Raw genomic sequence first — 19,858 nt, forward strand, 5'->3', positions numbered from 1 at the left:
GGAGGTAAGTGACATTTCCCGGTGGACATTTTTGATTTGACAAATTTAAATCAATTATTCAAACTTTAGGATTTCAATCAAGCAATACATAATTCATGAACTTTGTTATCTCAGATTTGACTTCTGGAATAAGTAGTTCACGTTTTATTGAATAGAAAACAAAATTAAACATCAACTTACATTACACCAAAACGTGGTACTAAATTTTTCATTTCTAATTCAAAGAATATATTCTATCTAGTCCGATAACAGGTCAAATGCGAACTTCTGCCGCATATTGGGGGCAGTATTGATAGACTTACACTCAAATCTCAATCTATGAGCTCTCCCGTGAGAGTAAACTCAAAAGAGATCTGCTTCGAAACTCTCATGCTTGAGTATTTCATGTAAAATCACTCAATCGCAGTCAAGCCGTCAGAATGATTCAGTCATAAAGCCCGTCAAAAACTCGTGAAAACCGAATGTTGTTGTTAACCTTAGAAACGATTACTATAATTCAAACAGACGAACAAGAAATTATTGCTATGTGTGAGTAAACTGTGAAAATACGGGATAATGAGTCAAACAGAAGAGCCAACTCAATCATGATTTGTTGACTACTGAGTTGCGTGATTGACAACTTACGCATGAAAAAAATCAATCATGAGTTATGAGAATATGAGTTTCTCACAACACTGATTGGGGCAAAAATTCGCATTGCACGGGACAAAAGTTTGGATTGAGTTAAAGATATTTAAGCTAAAGCTTATGACGAGCAAATTGTTTGTGATGGCTTATTTAACACTTCTTTACTCTCCTTGGTTTTTCTTGGAATTACATCCCTAATTGGACAAAGGCTGTTGAACGGTACTTTCAAATCAGTTTGAATTACATGTCATATTGTTTTATCTCTTAGTTTTATGCATAGTCTTTTTACATAAGTGTATCATATTGAAGTAGTTTAAGGTATTTTGATTGTTTTGGTTTAAATATCCAATGCAAATGTTTAACCCATGGTGTCTGCAAAGTTTTACCCTGAATCCGACGTTAATAACTAAACGGCTTCCACTAAAAGCACTTAGTTTTTTTCGCCAAATAAAATAAATCTCACAATTATTGTAATACATATAACACTCAAAAATGTTTAAGATTTGAAAGTACAACCTTAGTGGAATAATCAATATTGTCAGACAAATTATAACAGATAAAATATCTTATAAGCTACCTTACCTATCTCTAGTAATCACTAGACTGATAATACGCCTTTTTGGCCTTATAGAGCTAACTAATAAACGGCATGTTATCTGTATAATAGCTCCATATTAAAATGCAGGGTAGATTAACGTGCTATTTAGTTACTTGAGATTGGCTATAATTTTTTGTTATAACAGTTTTAAAATTGATTGTCATTAACAAACTTTTACAACAGTATTAGGCTGCCGTTATACGCATAATTGTCCCATGTTACTTTTTGTGCATTTTGAGTTTTTGTCATCAAACAGTTTATTTTTACGTAGAGTTTTAGAAAACACTTACCAAAAATTAGCTTTGTTCGGAAAATCAATGAAAAGTAAGCCAAATCAATTTGTCCCATTGTTAAATTTCCACGCATAATTGTCCCACTACTGTATTTCTACGCATAACTGTCACACTGTCACATAACTGTCAGCAAGACCAAGCTGAGGGTCGTGGGTTCGAATCCCACCGGTCGAGGATCTTTTCGGGTTGGAAATTTTCTCGACTTCCCAGGGCATAGAGTACCATCGTACCTGCCACACGATAGACGCATGCAAAAATGGTCATAGGCATAGTAAGCTCTCAGTTACTAACTGTGGAAGTGCTCATAAGAACACTAAGCTGAGAAGTAGGCTCCATCCCAGTGAGGACGTAACGCCAGAAAGTAGTAGAACTGTCACACTATACAATTCGCTGCGCTAATCTTGAACAAAATATTCAGTTGTGAGTTTTGAATTAGCTGGTGTTTGTGAAAATCGTTTTGAACATCTTCTTACGTTGGCCTTACATCATATGTGGAACACAATCCGTTTTATGTGTTTGTATTATCGGGATGCATTCGTCATTCATGCGAGTCTGACGTCAAATTTGATTGAAATTTTCAATTTAATAATATTATTTCCCATCCGTTTTTCAATTAATTTCAGTTGGATTTTCTGGGCCAATCACAATTCTTTTCAATTTTTTTGAACCGCCGTCATCGATTAGAAATTCACCGTAATTTTGGATTTATCACGGGAAGTACTGAAATAATCCCACTTGTAGAATCAGTAATTACTTTAATTTCGAGTCCATGACTTGCGACAAATCAACTTCATGATTTAGCAAACCAAGTCCAAATAAAAATAGTTCGAGCATTTTTGGATGACTTGGCCATATGCTGGGTTGGTCCGAATACCGGTTCACTGGTGGAAGTGGTCATTATATTGGTGAATCTGAAACCTGGCTTGCGACATATCAATTTTCATGAATTTGAAAATTAGGTCTACAGGTGGTTCATGTCGCATGTCGGATTGTTCTGAATTCCCAGTTTCCTGGGGAAAATGGCCTCTAAACTGTCGGTTCTGAAACCTAGCTGGCAACATCAAACTTCATAAATTCACAAATCAAGGCTAAATAAGGGTAATTCAAGGGTTCCTGGATGACTTGATAACATGCCAGTTTGTTTTGGATACCCTGTTTCCCAGAGGAAGTAGCCATTATATTGGCGATCTTGAGACCTATCTTGTGACATATCAAACTTGATGAAGTCAAGAAGAAGTCAAGTCAAAAGAAGAATAGGATGACCTGGCTCATACTGGGTTATTCCGCATAGTTGGCTCTTCGGTGCAAGTTGCAAATATGTTGGTGGTTCTAAAGCATAATTTGCAATGTATCAAAAATATCATGATATGTATTGCAAACCAAGTCCAAAGAAATGTCAAATCGATTTGTCTCGTGAATTTTGAGTTAACCCTCTAATACCCAAATTTTTATTTTCGATCTAAATATCATTTTTAGCTATCTAAAATCGTTCTTAACATGTTTTGGGCAATGATTTATTTTTATTCGCAAATCTATGGATTTCGGTTTTTGATTTTTATAATTTTTATTTTTGAACATCCCTACCCTTTTTCATTTTTTCTTGAAGCCTCTTCTAGTTACTGATTTTTGGCAATAATAAAAATTCAAATTTTTACGCTAATTTTAAAAATATTAAATTTTTAATATTTTTCTGGAAATATTTTTATTTTCCATGTATTTTACGAAAAAAACAGGTTTAAAATTATTTGAATACCACCAAGCTCTTCTTTTGTGATAGGTTGATCGTGGAAATATATAGAAGGTACGATTTTTTATATCACACGTTAAATGAACCCCGGGTATTTGTAGGTTATATAAGAAAACAGTTTTTCAAACAATTTTCAAAAATACAAAACAGTTTCAAAAGTCATAAAAAACTTTACTTATATGCATGTTATGAGTCAAGGTTTTACCCAAACATAAAATCATTTTGATTTCCGAGCAAAAATTCACACAAAATTCCAAAGTATACCCCGTCTAAAGGCGGGGTTGGGTATTAGAGGGTTAAATATTTACTCGGCAGAATAACCTTTGTAGATGAGTTCCTGTCAAGCCTGCAGCTTGAAGAGTCGATTTAGGAAATTATTACATCTTATAAACTCTCTTACTTACTCATCCACTCTTTCTTTCACTAACTCATACATTTTCTCACTATCACACATACAGAAAACTTTACTTTCCATCCCAAACTATAGAATCGTTTTTATTCACTTCCCCACACGTGGCTCCGTTTGGCACATGTCACTTGAGCCTTCATTAGGTGCCATAACAAAGTCTTGAGGTTAAACGTCCTCTACATTCAGTACAATATATACGTAAGAACGGTCATCCACAGCAGTATGCTTAGCACATAATTTGTCACTACTCTCAGTGGGACTGTTATGCGTAGAAATTCACCAAAAACCCCGTATTTCTAGGCATAACAGTCCCACTTTGAGTTTCGTAGCTAAATTTACTTTATTCCCATAATACAAACTCTTGACTCTAATAAACACGCTATTCTTTATACTATGGTAAAGATTTCAATTCAATTTACCACACACCTGGTCAATACGAGGCCTAAATATGTTAAAATCTTTAAACGCGTTTTTCTCGATTGCATATTTTGGAACATGGGACAATTATGCGTATAACGGCAGTGGGGCAAGTGCTCGAATCGACTGTGGGGAAAAGTTTGCTAACCGATACACAAAATATTGATACTTTTATGATAAGAATACTTTATAGTCAACCGGCAATAATGGTTGAAGATTTTCATAAAAAGCTGTTTTTCGTAGAACTAAGTAAAAACATGTAAATTTGATGACTTTTTTTTGCATGATCAAGCATATTTTTTCTTAGTTTGGAGATAATATGTGGATGTTGAACATTTCGCTATTTTTTTCGCAAGATAATATAACACTCGAACTTTTGCCCCGCTGATTCGAACTTTTGCAAACTCTAATACACCTCAAAGCATCTTTATGATAGGTCTGAAGACGCAAACAAAAATCGAATAGGATTTAGCTTCCATTTTGTTCCACGCAATGAAAGTTCTACTGAAAGGTGCAATACCAACGGCTCAACACAACAAATAGACATAACTTTTTCTAATATCAATCGATTTTTATAACATTTGGAGTGAAAGTCCCTTACTTGAATAAAATACGAACCGCTATTACATTTGTAACATTTGTGGGGGTGAAACATTCCGTTAAACAGGCGTTTGAAATTAAAATGTTTTATGCTAAATATCAATTATGCATCAACTCCATTACATAAACAAAACTATGTAAAAAGATTGCTCAGCTCAACTGTAGACAATTAGATTTTTTTTATTATTATTTCCATGTTCAAGCGTTTTAAGTTGTAAGCGACAATTACGTATTTGAAAATAAGCGTATTTGAAAAGAGTTTTCTTTCTGTTAAACCTCAGTTAAACTAGGTTGTCTTTCATTAGAAAGACGTTAATATTATCGAATACAGCATCGGAACGTCCGTTCCGCGAAATGCCTCAGGCCAATTTGATGGAGTGCAGAAGAGGGGTATTCTATGCTTGTTTATGGAGGGCTGATATGGGTTCCATAATGGGGATTTTATTATTCACATGGCAAAGGGACGGCCCCATTCACAACAGAATGCTATCTACCGAAAAAAATGAGGTGCAAAGTATGGCCCCACATTATTGTGATTACTTTGAATTCCAGAGGATTAAACGAAAACTTACCTGTAATAATCCCAACTCGTACGGCTTGCACGTGCTAGTGTCCTTGTCCCAGCCGCAGTATGGATCCTTGACGCACCGGTAGCAACTGTCGTACCTTCGGTTGCACATGGCCAAATCGATCTGCTTGACACGATAATCTGTGGCCACGTACAGCGACTTCCGCGTCTGACTGATCTCCATTACCTGAATCGCTTCATTTTGAGCGATTTCGAAAATATCCAGCAGCTTAGATTTGGACTCTCCGTTCGACAGATAGTGTACAATCTTGTAGATCCGACCGGCATTGGTTCCGATGTAATAGACCGTGTACTCCTGATTGAGGATGTCGATTTTTATTCTGCAAATGAAGGCAAATTGGATAAAGGAATCGAATTAGAATAATCAGTTCGTTCGGTAATTGAATTCCTGTGCAATGTTCGGACTAAATTTCATTATTATTCCGGGTCAGTTGGTCTAGCTACACATGTTGGCTTACAGCAATCAATTAGTGAGATTTATTTTTTCCGTATCCTTTCGCTGGAAATCCATCAACTAATTGTTGGACTCGCAATTAACCTCGACAAAACCACGGACCCAGCTGATTGGCGCCGCAGGGCTGGTGGCGGCCGGGCAGCAAAATAATAGTGAATGACAACGTCATTCCAAAGTGACCAAAAAGTGACTAAAAGGTGATTTCAAAAATACAAATATTAGTCCAAAAGAAATGGTTAAAACAAAAAAAGAGTATTTTATATCCATGCCTGGATAGCGTCCTGCATATCATATGAAGTTCAAAATTGAATAAATAAAAGGTTGACAATGATTTTGAAGCTTCCTACCTGATATACAGGGAAACCTCCATGAGTTGAAGTTCCATGACTCGATATCGACTCATGGAACCATACTAAAAATCAAATTTCATAATTACTATGATGGTACCTTGAAACAGCTTTTCAAAAGATTTCTCGATATTTTCATGAGTCGATGGTCCCTTCAATATCGACTCATGGAGGTTTTACTGTAGTGAATTCAATTCACCTGTAAAATTATGAACAGCTAAGGCTTTTTTTCTCAACTAGGGAAAGTGTACCAGTTATGGCCATAGTGGTTCCCTATTTGGCCATATGTGAAATTTTGACAACTTTCACATTTTAAATCTTTTTGAATGTTTTAGCATCAAGATATATCTTAAGTCTAACTTGTACAACACACAAAATTTTTAAAAATTTAAAGACATTAAAGTTATCACGTATGGCGAAATAGGGAACCACTATGTCCATAACTGGTACACCTACCCTATTTCATTTGTTCAAGGCGTGATCGTTTGTTGCCTAACACAAGACACCTCGATGTAAGAAATGAATGTAATGTTTGAAATGATACTAATAAATAAAAAAAAGTCTTGCAATTTCAATTTAAGGCGAAACTGGATTGGATTTCCATGTTCGGCTTTCACGATTTTTCATATTTTTTTGGTTCATTATTTTCAAAATCGGTTTTCGTCGAAAGATAGAGGAAGGTTCAAGGTATCTTCTGAATTTTTTTCCTAGTGGAAAATGTTTTCTGTTTTCGAGATTACCATTTTCCTGTGAAATTTTTTTGATTTCCCCTGAGCCAACTTTTGGCTTTGCACGCCGATATCTCGCAAAGTTGATATGGAAACGCGAAATTTGAAACTCGTCGAAAGATGGGGAATTTTACAAGGAAAATAATTGCCGAAGACACTATATGTGGAAAATGCGTTTTTCACGAGATTACCATTTTTCTAGGGAGCGGTCCACGGAAATTTTCATCACGCAGTAGTATCATACGCATGCGTGTATGTGTAAAACAAGAAACCAGCAGCAGATGACCGGTTTGCTCGGTCGATTACGGACGGCACAAAACGGAGAACGAAAATCATCAAGGACGGGTGGGATATTTGAACAGATTCCTGCAGCAGCAAACACATTTTAGCCACAGACTGGCGGATTGATACATTGAGAGAGTTGGCATCATTCCTTCTGTCCTCGTTTGCCTGTTGCATCCGTACAACCGTTGTCAATTTGTTTGGCTCTATAAAATCCGCATTCGCAAGTCTATAGAAATAGTGGCTATACTCGCTATTTGCATTGCGTTGAAGCGTGAGCGTAACTTATATTTTGAGCAAATCGATTTACTCTGTAAAGAATTTTTTAATGTGAATATCAATAATTTGCAACAAGTTTGTTCATAGTGGATCAGATTAGATTATATTCTTAGAAATTCAATGTTTTGAGTACAACCAAGATATACATACGAGAAGCAAATTGTTTCTAAAAATAGAGGAACTGTTTAGGACAACGAAAAATACTGAGATTTCCGTCCCACTTTTGGTCGATTTACAAATACTGGGGATAATTTAAGTAACATAAACAGGCTGAGAATAATCGGATTTTCTATGTTGTTTTCTGGATTAGTAGTGAATGCTCAGGAATACTGAACGAATGATTCTGGCAGTGACATATATGATTTTTGCAAAAATAAGGAAATACTGGAATAGTTTATTGATGAATTTTTATCACATAATTAATAAGTGCAACATGGGAATACCTCAGATTCACTGTGAACTTCTTCAATAATTTTCAAACTATTCGTTATTGTTTCGAGCTGCTGGAATAATATTTAAGTAAATCAGTGGTTCCCAACCTTTTTGAGGCTGCGATCCCCTATAAATTTCAACAAATTTTCCGCAGGCCTCTAAAAGTGATTGAGGGATCAATGCAAGAATTCTTCCAACACCATTCGAAGTTCACTAAAAATCTTACCAAGAGTCATTCAAACATCTTAGTAAGGTTTGATAAGAAATTTCTAAATGATCATACCACAATCCAACAAAAATCAGTTGGTTGAGAAGATTTCAACAAAAACAACCGACAGAAATTTTTCAAAAGTTTTTACAAAAGTACCCACAATCAAGATTAACCCGAGAAACGTTGTAAATTTGTTTTACAAGATGTGAAATATTTTTTCGGGTACACGCAAGGCTTCTACAAAAATCCGCGAAATCAAAATATTTAATGATTCCATCTCTGCAAGCTGCTTCGAATATACTAAAATACTTTTCTAATGACATTTTAAGGAACCAGATAACAGCCATTGGAAAAAAAATCGTAAAACTTTTCATCATTAACTCTACAAAAATCTTGTCCGATATCCGTCAAGAATTATACTGATTGAAATAGTGAAGAATCTCATTTTGTTTTTTTAAATCCCGTCAATATCGCTGAGAAACTGCTGGTGAAATCTGATAAGGATTACCCCAAGGAAAATGTGCCAGGAATTTTCTAATAACAATGCTATCGGAATGATGTTCATTCTGTTTTCTAGTTTGCACTAAAAAAAACATGCAAATTTTGTGAGGTAAAGTTATACTGCGCATCCCGCTAATTTGAACGATACTCCATGCAAACCATCGGGGATTATTTTTAATTTGAACTTGTAGTTACCCTCAGCACAACGAAAAAACGTGTTTGTTTTGGATTCTGTGTCCTGTTTCACAACGTTCCATTTCTCTTCAACCATTTTTAATTTGAACGATTGATGGGGTCTTCCTTAGCAGAGTGGTTAGAGTGCACGGCTACAAAGCAAATCCATGCTGAAGGTATCTGGGTTCGATTCCCGGTCGGTCCAGGTTCTTTTCGTAAAGGAAATTTCCTTGACTTCCCTGGGTATATAGTATAATCGTAACTGCCACACGATAAACGAATGCGAAAATGACAACTTTGGCAAAGAAAGCCCTCAATTAATAACTGTGAAAGTGCTCATAAGAACACTAAGCTGAGCAGCAGGCTCTGTCCCAGTGAGGACGTAAAGCCAAGTAGAAAAAATGATGGGATCGAGTCCTTTTAAATAACGATCACTTGCAAAACAAGCGATGTTGAAAATTCCTCTTATTTACTTATCAAGTCAAAAATGACACTTATTTAAAACAGCTTCGCGGACCCCCTAAGAAATCTGTACGGACTCCTAGGGGTCCACGGACCAGCGGTTGGGAAACTCTGAAGTTATTAGGAAGGATAATTTTGATATTATTTTTAAATGTTACAATAAATTACGATATTTTCAAATTATTGGTACCTAATAAAATCCTAATACCTAATAATATTGAGAGAAATAAATATGGAAGTGTTGAGATTATTTCAGAGTTATTCGAAGAATACGAGATTATCTTTATTTTTTGATGTATGATCAAAACTATAGATTAGATATTTGGGGGATATAAGAATGGTTAAGGCTTATGACAATTTTTGGATAATTTTAAAGTTGTTTGTGAGTAACGTGGTATTTTTAGGAAATTTTTTGGATGATTTATGAATGATAACAACTCTTAGGATAATATTTACAAGATATGGGAACGCTTGAGAATTACATGGGACTCTCCGATTCTTGATTTTTTTGAGGAATACTTGAGGAATACAGGTACAATGGTCACCTTATTATGGGTCACTTAGTCACGATTAATAGTCACTTGTTCGACATGCAATTCAAATGCAAATGACCCATAATAGTGGGAGACCCATAATAGTGTGACCACTGTATTTAGATTTTTTTTAATTGGTGAGAGGACGAAAAATCTAGGAGAATATTTGAAAGGAATGAGAATATTTGAAAATATATTTCAAGTTATTTAAAGAAAGCGCTTTATTCTGACAATATACCTAAAGATTTGGTGAGTGATCGATGCTTCTGGAAAATTATTTTAACGAGTTAGAAAGATATTTCTGATATTATTTCTGAGATTTGTCTTAAACCCTTTAAAAATAATCTCGACATTTGTTTTCAACATTCAACTTTCAAAGAATCTTTTAGAATTAAGCCTCATCAAATATTGAAAAATATTCTTAAGGTTGTATTTGGTTCTAAATTCGCTCAGAAGTATTTTCTGAATTTCTCATCAACATTTCAAATTTGTCCGGAAATTCTTCCAGAAATCCAAAGCAGTAACCAATAATTCATAAACAAAGGAATAATATACTAAAATCTTAAACTAATTCTGAATATCTAGAATACTCTAATTGTTTCATTATATGATAACCAAATCATTAATAAATAATGAGTTGTCTGTAATGCTTAGAATGCAATGTTTAGAAGTAATCTAGGCATTTTTGGTTCTCCATTCACATTCCCAGGTTATTCAAACATTCTCTCAAAAATATCAAAGCATTCACCTACTATTCTGGATTTAAAACAATTTTCCATCGTCCTTCAAAAATTTTGAAATAATAGTGAAATAATAATTGTTCATATATGCATTTCTCAAATATTCCGAAGTATTCATCAAAAAATCAATAGCAATCGTTGTAAGCTTCAACAAATTCACAAATATTCTACAAAAAATCTTATTCTCCTTCAACATTCCCAGATTGTCCAAATATTATACCAGAATTCTAAATAATTCATTAATAATTTAGAAACAATTCAAGTATATTCTGTAACCTTCAAATAGTTCGAACATTAAATTAAAAAAATAATTTATGATAAAACTTCTTCATTCCCAATTTGTCTCGAAATTTCTTCAGAATTCCAAAGTATTAACGAACTATTCGGAAATTTTCTGTCATCCTTAATTTATTAGGAAAATAAAATTAATAAATCTCGTCAGCATTTCAAATATGTCCAGACATATTTCAAGAATTCCAAAATATTTTCAAATAATTCACAAATAATCTTAGGGTTCCGAGTGATAATCAGTTATTTCAAATATATTCTAGGAATAATGTTCTTCAATACTTATTTTTGATTCATTGGTGAATAGTTTGGAATTCTGAAAAAAAGTCTGGACTAATTTGGAATGATGACGCATAACGAGGGATTCTTAGGTTATTTCTGAACTAATTGAGGATTACAGAGAAGTTTAAGGTTTTTTTTTATCTTTATTAACGAGATTTTTAACTCTGGGCTAGTTCATCTCGGGACCAACGGCTTTACTTCCCTTCCGAAGGAAGTCGTCACTGAATTTTTTTGTGACTATCTCGGGGATGGGATTCGATCCCAGGTCCTCGGCGTGAGAGGCGTGTGTTCTAACCACTGCACCAGGTCCGTCCCCTAACTTTTAGGTCATTTTTGATTTTTTTTAATGTTTCATATTTTTGATAAATACTCTGGAATACTGAGAGAATCTCAGAATGAATTGGGGATGTTAACCAATTGAAGATCACATTAAACTCTTCGAATATTTCTGAATCGTTGGTAAATAATTTTGAATTTTATGATAATTTCTGCACAAATTGGGAATGTGACAAGAAATCCTGAGTATCGCCAAGAATTATAAAAATATGTTTGAATTGTTGTTGAATACCTGGTATTCTTAGAGAAAGTATTAAAAAAAATTTGGAAGTAGCCAGGTAATGACAAATTCCTGTAATATATCTGAATCGATCATAGATCACGAAAATATTCTCTCTGAAAGCATTTCAAAATATAAAGACGAAAAACAGCGGCTGAAAGCTTGTTTTTCCTAAAGATAATCAGTTAATTATTTTTTTTTATTTCTGAATATATGGTGATTAATTTAAAATTCTTATAGATTGTCTGAACACTTTGGAAGTGTTGATAGCAACGAGAAATTTCTTGAAAATTTCCTAACTAAGAGACTAACTGAGATCAACAATTTACTTTCAAAATCCTGGGAGAATGTTTCAACGAATTAGAAATTTTCAAAGATAACCAGAAATACCTGGAATATTATTAAACTTATTGAGCACCTATAGGAGAATTTCTGAATTGTTTGTAATACTTTGAAATTCCCGAAGAATACCCTGACAAATCGGGATTGCTGATGATAACGACAAATTGCTTCTTGACGATCTCAGAGAACAATAATATTATTTTTGCATTATCCACATTTTTTCAATTGCTGTTGAATAATTTGGAGATTTGAGATAATGTTTTAATTGAGAATGTTGAAGGATAACGATCAATTCATAGAGTATTTCTGAACCATTTGAAGATCACCGAGATCCCTGAGAGTATTTCTGAATTGTTGGAAACTACATTGAAATTATGAGAGAATGTCTGGACAAATTGGAAATGTTGAAGGGTAACATGAAGGTTAACATAGACCTCTAAGATCTTTTATAAAAAGTTGGTAAATACTCTGATAAGAATAACGAGAACTTTCAACTTTCTCAAAATATTTCTGAATATTTTTTTTCTAAATTGTTAAAAAATAATTTGTAACTCTCGCTCTGGACTAATCGTAAATGTTTAAAAATAACAAGAATTACCTAGAATATTTATGAACTAAATGAAAATAACAGAAAATGCAAAGATTATTTCTGAATTTTAAGTGAATATTTTGGAATTCATGAAGAATGCCTGTACACATTTTGAATTATCGCGGATTCAAGAGATTCCTAGGATAATTCTTAGCTAGTTGAGGATTACAGGAAACTTTAAAATTATGTTTAAAAATGCAATATTGATTTTGGATTGTTCGTAAATACTTTGGACGATTGAGAGAACGTCTGAAAAATTGAGAATGTCGAAACATAACCAGAAATTCATGGAAAATTTCTGAAATTATTAGGGATGCGTAATTCTGAAATGTTGGTAAATATCTTGAAATTATGGGAGAATGTCTGCGCCATTTGATAAAGTTGGAAGATATTAAAAAAAATCAGAATATGTTTAAGCTAATTGAGAACCACATAGATCTTTGAGTATTTATGAATTGCTGGTTAATACTTTGAAATTCAGACAAATTTAAAATGTTAGATTCTTAGGTTATTTCAGAACAAAATATAAAAACAAAGAATTCCAGGGATATTTTTGAATATTTAAGATGATTGTTTAAATGTTGATAAATGCTTTGGAATTCTGAGAGAATGTCTGAACTTATTTGGAAAGTTGTACATAACGAATTATTCTAAGAATATTTCTTAACCAATCAAGAATTGCAGAAATGTTCAAGCATATTTCTGGATTGTATTTACAAACTTTGGCAGTCTGAGAGAATATCCGTACAAAATGGGAATGCTGAGAGGAAATTGTTTTGAACATTTTTGTTCCTATTGAGGATTTTAGAGAGCCCTGATTTGGATTGTAGTTGAACACTTTGGTTTTATGTGAAAATGTCTAGACAAATTTAGAATATTGATGATAGCGAGAAATTCGTAGAATATATTCAAACTAATTACGTAGCACAGTGATCTCTAAGAGTGTATCTAAATTGTTAATGAATAATTATTATGAAATTCTGGAATTCACTTAGGGAATGTTGAGAATAACGCAAACTTTGTAGTATATTTCTGAATGTATTAAGCATCACAAAGAACTCTAGGATTATTTCTGAATTGTTGCTCAATATTTTGGATCCCTTGAAGAAAAAAACAAATGCTGATTATAACTCACCAAGGATTTCAGAGAATTCCTGGATTATTATTAAATTGTTGTTTGATACTTTGAGTATCTGAGAAAACGTCTGTAAAAAAATGTTATACGGAAAGATAACTAGAGATTCTCATGTAGATTCTGAACTTATTGAAAATAACAAAGATTGCTAAGATTTTTTTTGAATTTTCAAGATGATTTTTCAATTGTTGATGAATACCTTGGAATTCTGAGAGGATATCTGAAAAAAATAGGAGTATTGAAGCATAACGAAAACATCCTAAAACATTTTTTAAATAATTAAAACGCAGAAAAACCTCATAGATATTTCTGAGTTGATGATGAATGCTTTGAGAATCCTAAGAGAATATCTGAATAAAATTGGAGACGTTAAGGAATTACCAGAAATACTTAGAATATATCTGAACTAATTGAGGACCACAGAAACCTCTAGGCGAATTTTGGAATTGTTGTTGAATACATTAAAATTCTGAAAACATGTCTGGGAACATGGGAAATGCTGATGATGACGAGAAATTTCTAGTATCTTACTGAACTTATTCAAGATCATAAAGAACTCTTGGACTGTTTCTGAATTGCTGGTCAATTCCTTGGGAACTCTGAATGAAATTTTGGACAATTTGGAAATGTTGATGATCCTAGACTATTTGTAAATTTATAGAGGATTTCAGATAATGCTGAATTATTTTTGTTCAATACTTTGATTATCACAGAAATAAATTAAAGTATTTCTGAATTGTTGATGAATAATTTGGAATCCTGGGAGAATGTCTGAATAAATTTGGAATATATAAGCATTATCAGAAATACCTAGAATACTTCTTAGCTTGTTTAGTATCACATAACTCTCTGAGAGAATTTCTGAATTGTTGGTATGTCTGGGCACGTATGGTAATTAAAAATTTCCGGTATATTTCTGAACCTGTTGAGGATCACAAAGAACACTTTGCTTATTATTGAATTGTTGTTTAATAACTTAGGCATTTTTTGGACAAACTGGGAATGCAGATGGTAACGAGAAATGTTTAGAAAATTTCTAAACTGATCGAAGATTTTAGAGAATTTTAAAATTATCATTAAATTGTTGTTGAATACTTTGAGAATCAGAGAGAACGTCTGAAAAAAATTGGTATATTGAAGGATAACTAGAATTTCCTAAGAAATCTGAGCTGATTGAGCAGAAATCTATGAGAATATTTCTGAATCGTTGTTGATTACTTTAGAATTCTGGGAGAATGTCTGAATAATTCGAAGTGTTGAAGGATGACCAGAAATTTCCAGCATATTTCTAAATAATTGGAAGACTATACAGAACTATAAGATTACTTCTGAATTATTGGTGAATATATTGGAATGCTTGGAGAATGTATGGACAAATTTGGAATATTTACGGACAACATGATTCCTAAGTTGTTTCTAAACACAAGAAAGATTACAGAGAACTTCAAGTTCTCTTGGAGTTCTGAATGTCTGAACTTATTTGAAATGTTGAACATAACGAGACATTCCAAGAATATTTCTGAACTAATTAAAGATTGCAGAAATTTTCAAGGATATTTCTAAATTGTTGGTAATTTAAAAATCTGAGAGAATATCCGGACAAAATGGGAATGTTGAAGGAAATTTTCAGATCCTATTGAGGAGTATAGAGAACCCTGAAGAATGTCTGGACGGATAACTAGAGTTTCGTATGTTAATTCTGAACTAAGTAGAGAATTACCTAAAATATTTCTAAGCTGAATTAGCAAATAATTTAAAATTATGCAAGAATGTTAGGACACTTATGGAATGTTGCTGAAAAAGTTACAGTATGTTTCTGAACTTATTGAGGATCTTAAAGAACTCTTTGATTATTTCTGAATTGTTGTTGAATAACTAAGAAACTCTGGATGGAATTTTGTACAAATTGGGAATGCAGATGATAACGAGAAATTCCTAGATTTTTTAGATTATTATTAAATACTTTGATAATCTGAGAAAACGTCAGGATACATTTAGAGAATAACGAAAAATTTAAAAAAAAATCTGGGCTTATTGATCAGAGATCTTTGAGTATTTATGAATTATTGTTGAATACTTTGGAATTCTGAGAGAATGTCTGAATAAATTTGGAGTGTTGAAGGATAACCAGAAATTTCTAGAATATTTCTGAACCATTTGAGGATTACAGAGAACTAAAATATTATCATGAATTATTGGTGAATATATAAAAATTCTCAGAAAATGTCTTGAAAAATGTAAAAAATAAACGAATAACGAGATTACTAATTTGTTTCTGAAATCATTGAGGATTACGGAGTTCTTCAAGATAACCTTTGAATTCACAAGGATTATATCTGAATAGTTTGCGAATGTTTCCGAATTCTGAGAGAATGTTTGAAAATGATTTGAATGTCGGAGGATAACTAGATATTCCTAGGATATATCTGAACAAATTAGGATCACACAGATCTCTGAGAATATTTCTTAGTGGTTGATGAATACTTTGAAATTTAGAGAAAGTATCTGAATAAATTTGAAGCTTGAAAGGATAACCAAAAAATTTTAGAATGTATTTGATTTATTTTAGGCTTACAGAGAGCAACAAAATTACTTTTGAATTGTTGATGTATAGTTTGGAATTTTGAAACAATGTCTGAATAATTTGAAAATGTTGATTTCTCTTGATAATAGAGATCTCTGAGGCTTTAAATAATTTTTGTCAAATATTTTGAGATTATGAGAGAATTTGTGGACAAATGTTAAATTTATTGTGCAACACAGAGATCTGTGAGAGTGTTTCTAAATTGTTTTTGAATACTTTGGAATTCTGAGCGAATGTCTGAACAAATTTGAAATTTTGAAGGATTATAATGAATTCCTAGAATACTGCTTAACTAATTGAGGATCACAGAGAGCTATAAGAATAATTTGGCATTTTCAGATGGATGGATGGAATTTGTAGAACTTACAGATAAGTTCTCTTTGATTCTCAATAATTTTAAAAATAAACTAAGAATATCTCATCATCCATCATCATTGCAAATATGTCCCGACATTCTTTCAGAATTTCAAGCTATTCATCAATAAATCAGAAATAATATAAGAAGTCTCTATAAATCTCAATTAGCTCAGAAATATTTTAAGTATTCCTTCAACAGTCCTAATTTGTTCAAACATTTCCTCTATATTCCTCCAACGTATTTACCAACAATTTAGAAATTCTGTCAAAGTCTCTTTGACCATCTAGTTATTTGCAACTTTACCAAATTGTCCAGATATTCTATCAGTAAAACAAGGAAACTTCCAACAATTCATAAATACTCCCAGAGGTCTATGTGATCCTCAATTCTTTTGAAATAAATCCTAGAAATTTCTGGACATCCTTCCACATTCTCAATTTGTCCTTACATTTTCTCATAATTTCAAAATATTTTTTCTAAATATCATATATGCACTGTGATACTCAATTGGGTAAAACATATTTTATAATGCCTTAATTTGTTTTGATATATCTTGGAAGTTTCTCGTTATCCTTCTTAATACTAATTTTGTTTACGCATTCTCTCGAAAAGAAAAACATTCTTGAAAATACCAAAATATTCTTATAGTTCTTTGATCCTCAATTATTTAAGCAATATTCTAGCAATTCAAAATTTGAAATTCGTTCAGATATTCTTTCAGAATTCCAAAGTATTCAAAAATAATTTAGAAACACTCTCACAGATCTCTGTGTTGCTCAATTAGTTTAACGTTTGCCCACAAATTTTCTTATAATTTCAAAATATTTTTAAAAACATATTTAAAGCCCAAGAGATCTTTGTTATCCTCAATTGATTCAGAAATATTCCAAGAAATTCCAGGGGAATTCAACATTCTCAATTTATTCAGACTTTGTTTCTAAATTCCAAACTATATATCAATAATTCAGAAGTAATTATGTTGCTCTCTGTAAGCCTCAAATAAATCAAGTACATTCTAAGTTGTTTGGTTACCTTTTATCACTTCAAATTTTATTAAGATATTCTCTCTAAATTCCAAAATATTCATCAGCAACTAAGATATATTCCCAAAGATCTCTGTGGTCCTAATTTGTTCAGATATATCGTAGGATTTTCTCGTTATCCTTCGACATTCAAATCATTTTCATACATTCTCTCAGAATTCGGAAATATTCACAAACAATTCAATTACAATCTTGCGAACTCAAAGGTTATCTTGAAGAACTCTGTATTCCTCAATGATTTCAGAAACGAATTAGGAATCTCATTATTCGTTTATTTTACAAATTTGTCCAGACAGATTCTGAAAACATTTAAAAATAATCTAAGAATTCCCTAAAATCTTCGATTAGTTCAGAAATATTCTAGGAATTTCGCGTTATCAACTGCATTCCCAATTTGTCCAAAATTTCTTCCAGAGTTCCAGAAATAATCAAAGAGTTCTTTGTGATCATCAATAAGTTTAGAAATATACTGGAATTCTTTCGTTATCAGCAACATTCCATAAATGCCCAGACATGTTTGCAGAATTTTAAATTATTTACTAGCAATTCAGAAAATAACTTTCCAGATTCCTAAGTTGTTTCTCAACTAATTTAGGAGTACATAAATTGAATTTGCAAGATTTTTAAGGTCAACAATTTACTTTGGAAATCCTGGGAGAATGTTTCAACGAATTAGAAATTTTCAAGGATAACTGTATAATATTTGTAGGAGGATTTCTGAACTGTTTGTAATACTTTGAAATTCCCAAAGAATGCCCAGGCAAATCGGGATTGCTGATGATAACGAGGGGCCCAGATAGCCGTAACGTTAAACGCGCAGCTATTCAGCAAGACCAAGCTGAGGGTCGTAGTTTCGAATCCCACCAGTTGAGGATCTTTTCGGGTTGGAATTTTTCTCGACCCTCATGGCATGTAGTATCATCGTACCTGCCACACGATACACAAATGCAAAAATGGTTAATTGGCAGAGAAAACTCTCAGTTAATAACTGTGGAAGTGCTCATAAGAACACTTAATTGAGAAGCAGGCATTGTCCCAGTTGGGAAGTAACGCCAGAAAGAAGAAGAATATTATGATAACAAGAAATTGCTTCTTGAGGATCACATAGAACAATAAAAATATTTTTGCATTATTTACATTTTTTCAATTGCTGTGAATAATTTAGAATTTTGAGATAATGTTTAAACAAATTGAAAATGTAGAAGGATAACGATCAATTCATAGAATATTTCTGAACCATTTGAGGATCACCGAGATCCCTGAGAGTATTTCTGAATTGAAAATACATTGAAATTATGAAAGAATGTGTTAACATAGACCTCAAAGATCTTTTATTCTTCTTATTGGCATTAACGTCCCCACTGGGACAGAGCCGGCTACTCTGCTTAGAGCACTTCCACAGTTATTAACTGAGAGCTTTCTCTGACAATGTTGCCATTTTCGCATTCGTATATCGTGTGGTAGGTACGATGATAATTAAATTTCAATTACGAAAAGATAATGGACCGACCGGGAATTGAACCCAGACACCTTTAGCATGGCTTTGCTTTGTAGCCGCGGACTCTAACCACATGGCTAAGGAAGGCCCCCAAGATCTTTTATGAATAATTGGTAAATACTCTGGAATGCAATGAAAATATTTGGACAAATTGGGAATTTTGAAGGATAACGAGAACCCCCCATATTTATGAACTAAATGAGAATCACAGAAATCGCAAAGATTATTTAATGAATATTTTGGAATTCATGAAGAATGTCTGCACAAATTTTGCATTATTACGGACTAAAGAGATTCTTAGGACATTTTTTAGTTAGTTGAGGATGACAGAAATCTTTAAAATTATTTTTAAACATGCAGTTTTGATTTTGATTGGTTTGTTAGTTCTTTGGAGGTTTGAGAGAATGTCTGAAACATAACCAGAAATTCAAAAAATATTTTTGAAATTATTAAGGATGCGTAATTCTAAATGTTGGTAAATACATTAAAATTATGGGAGAATGTTTGCGCCATTTGGTAATATTGGAAGATGTTTAAAAAATCCGGAATATTTCTTAGCTAATTAAGAATCACATGGATCTCTAAATTGTTGGTTAATACTTTGGAATTCGGACAAATTTAAAATGTTAGATTCTCAGGTTATTTCAGAAAAAATATAAAAGCAGAGAATTCTAGGGATATTTTTGAATATTTAAGATTGTTGTTTAAATGTTGATGAAAACTTTGGATTTCTGAGAGAATGTCTGAACTTATTTGTAAA

The 19,858-nt window shown here is 32.6% G+C and overlaps 1 protein-coding gene across 3 annotated transcripts in view; it reads right to left on the bottom strand.

Moving 5' to 3' along the window:
- LOC5567324 (semaphorin-2A) overlaps window positions 1–19,858 on the bottom strand; it is a 418,406-nt gene that overhangs the window by 17,871 nt on the left and 380,677 nt on the right. For all 3 annotated transcript variants that reach the window (XM_021842536.1, XM_021842537.1, XM_021842535.1), the window contains exon 11: window positions 5,264–5,600. In XM_021842536.1, coding sequence (XP_021698228.1) covers window positions 5,264–5,600 — 337 coding nt within the window. The remainder of the gene's footprint in view (window positions 1–5,263; window positions 5,601–19,858) is intronic.

Source organism: Aedes aegypti, chromosome 2 (assembly GCF_002204515.2).
Source record: "Aedes aegypti strain LVP_AGWG chromosome 2, AaegL5.0 Primary Assembly, whole genome shotgun sequence".
Taxonomy (NCBI): domain Eukaryota; kingdom Metazoa; phylum Arthropoda; class Insecta; order Diptera; family Culicidae; genus Aedes; species Aedes aegypti.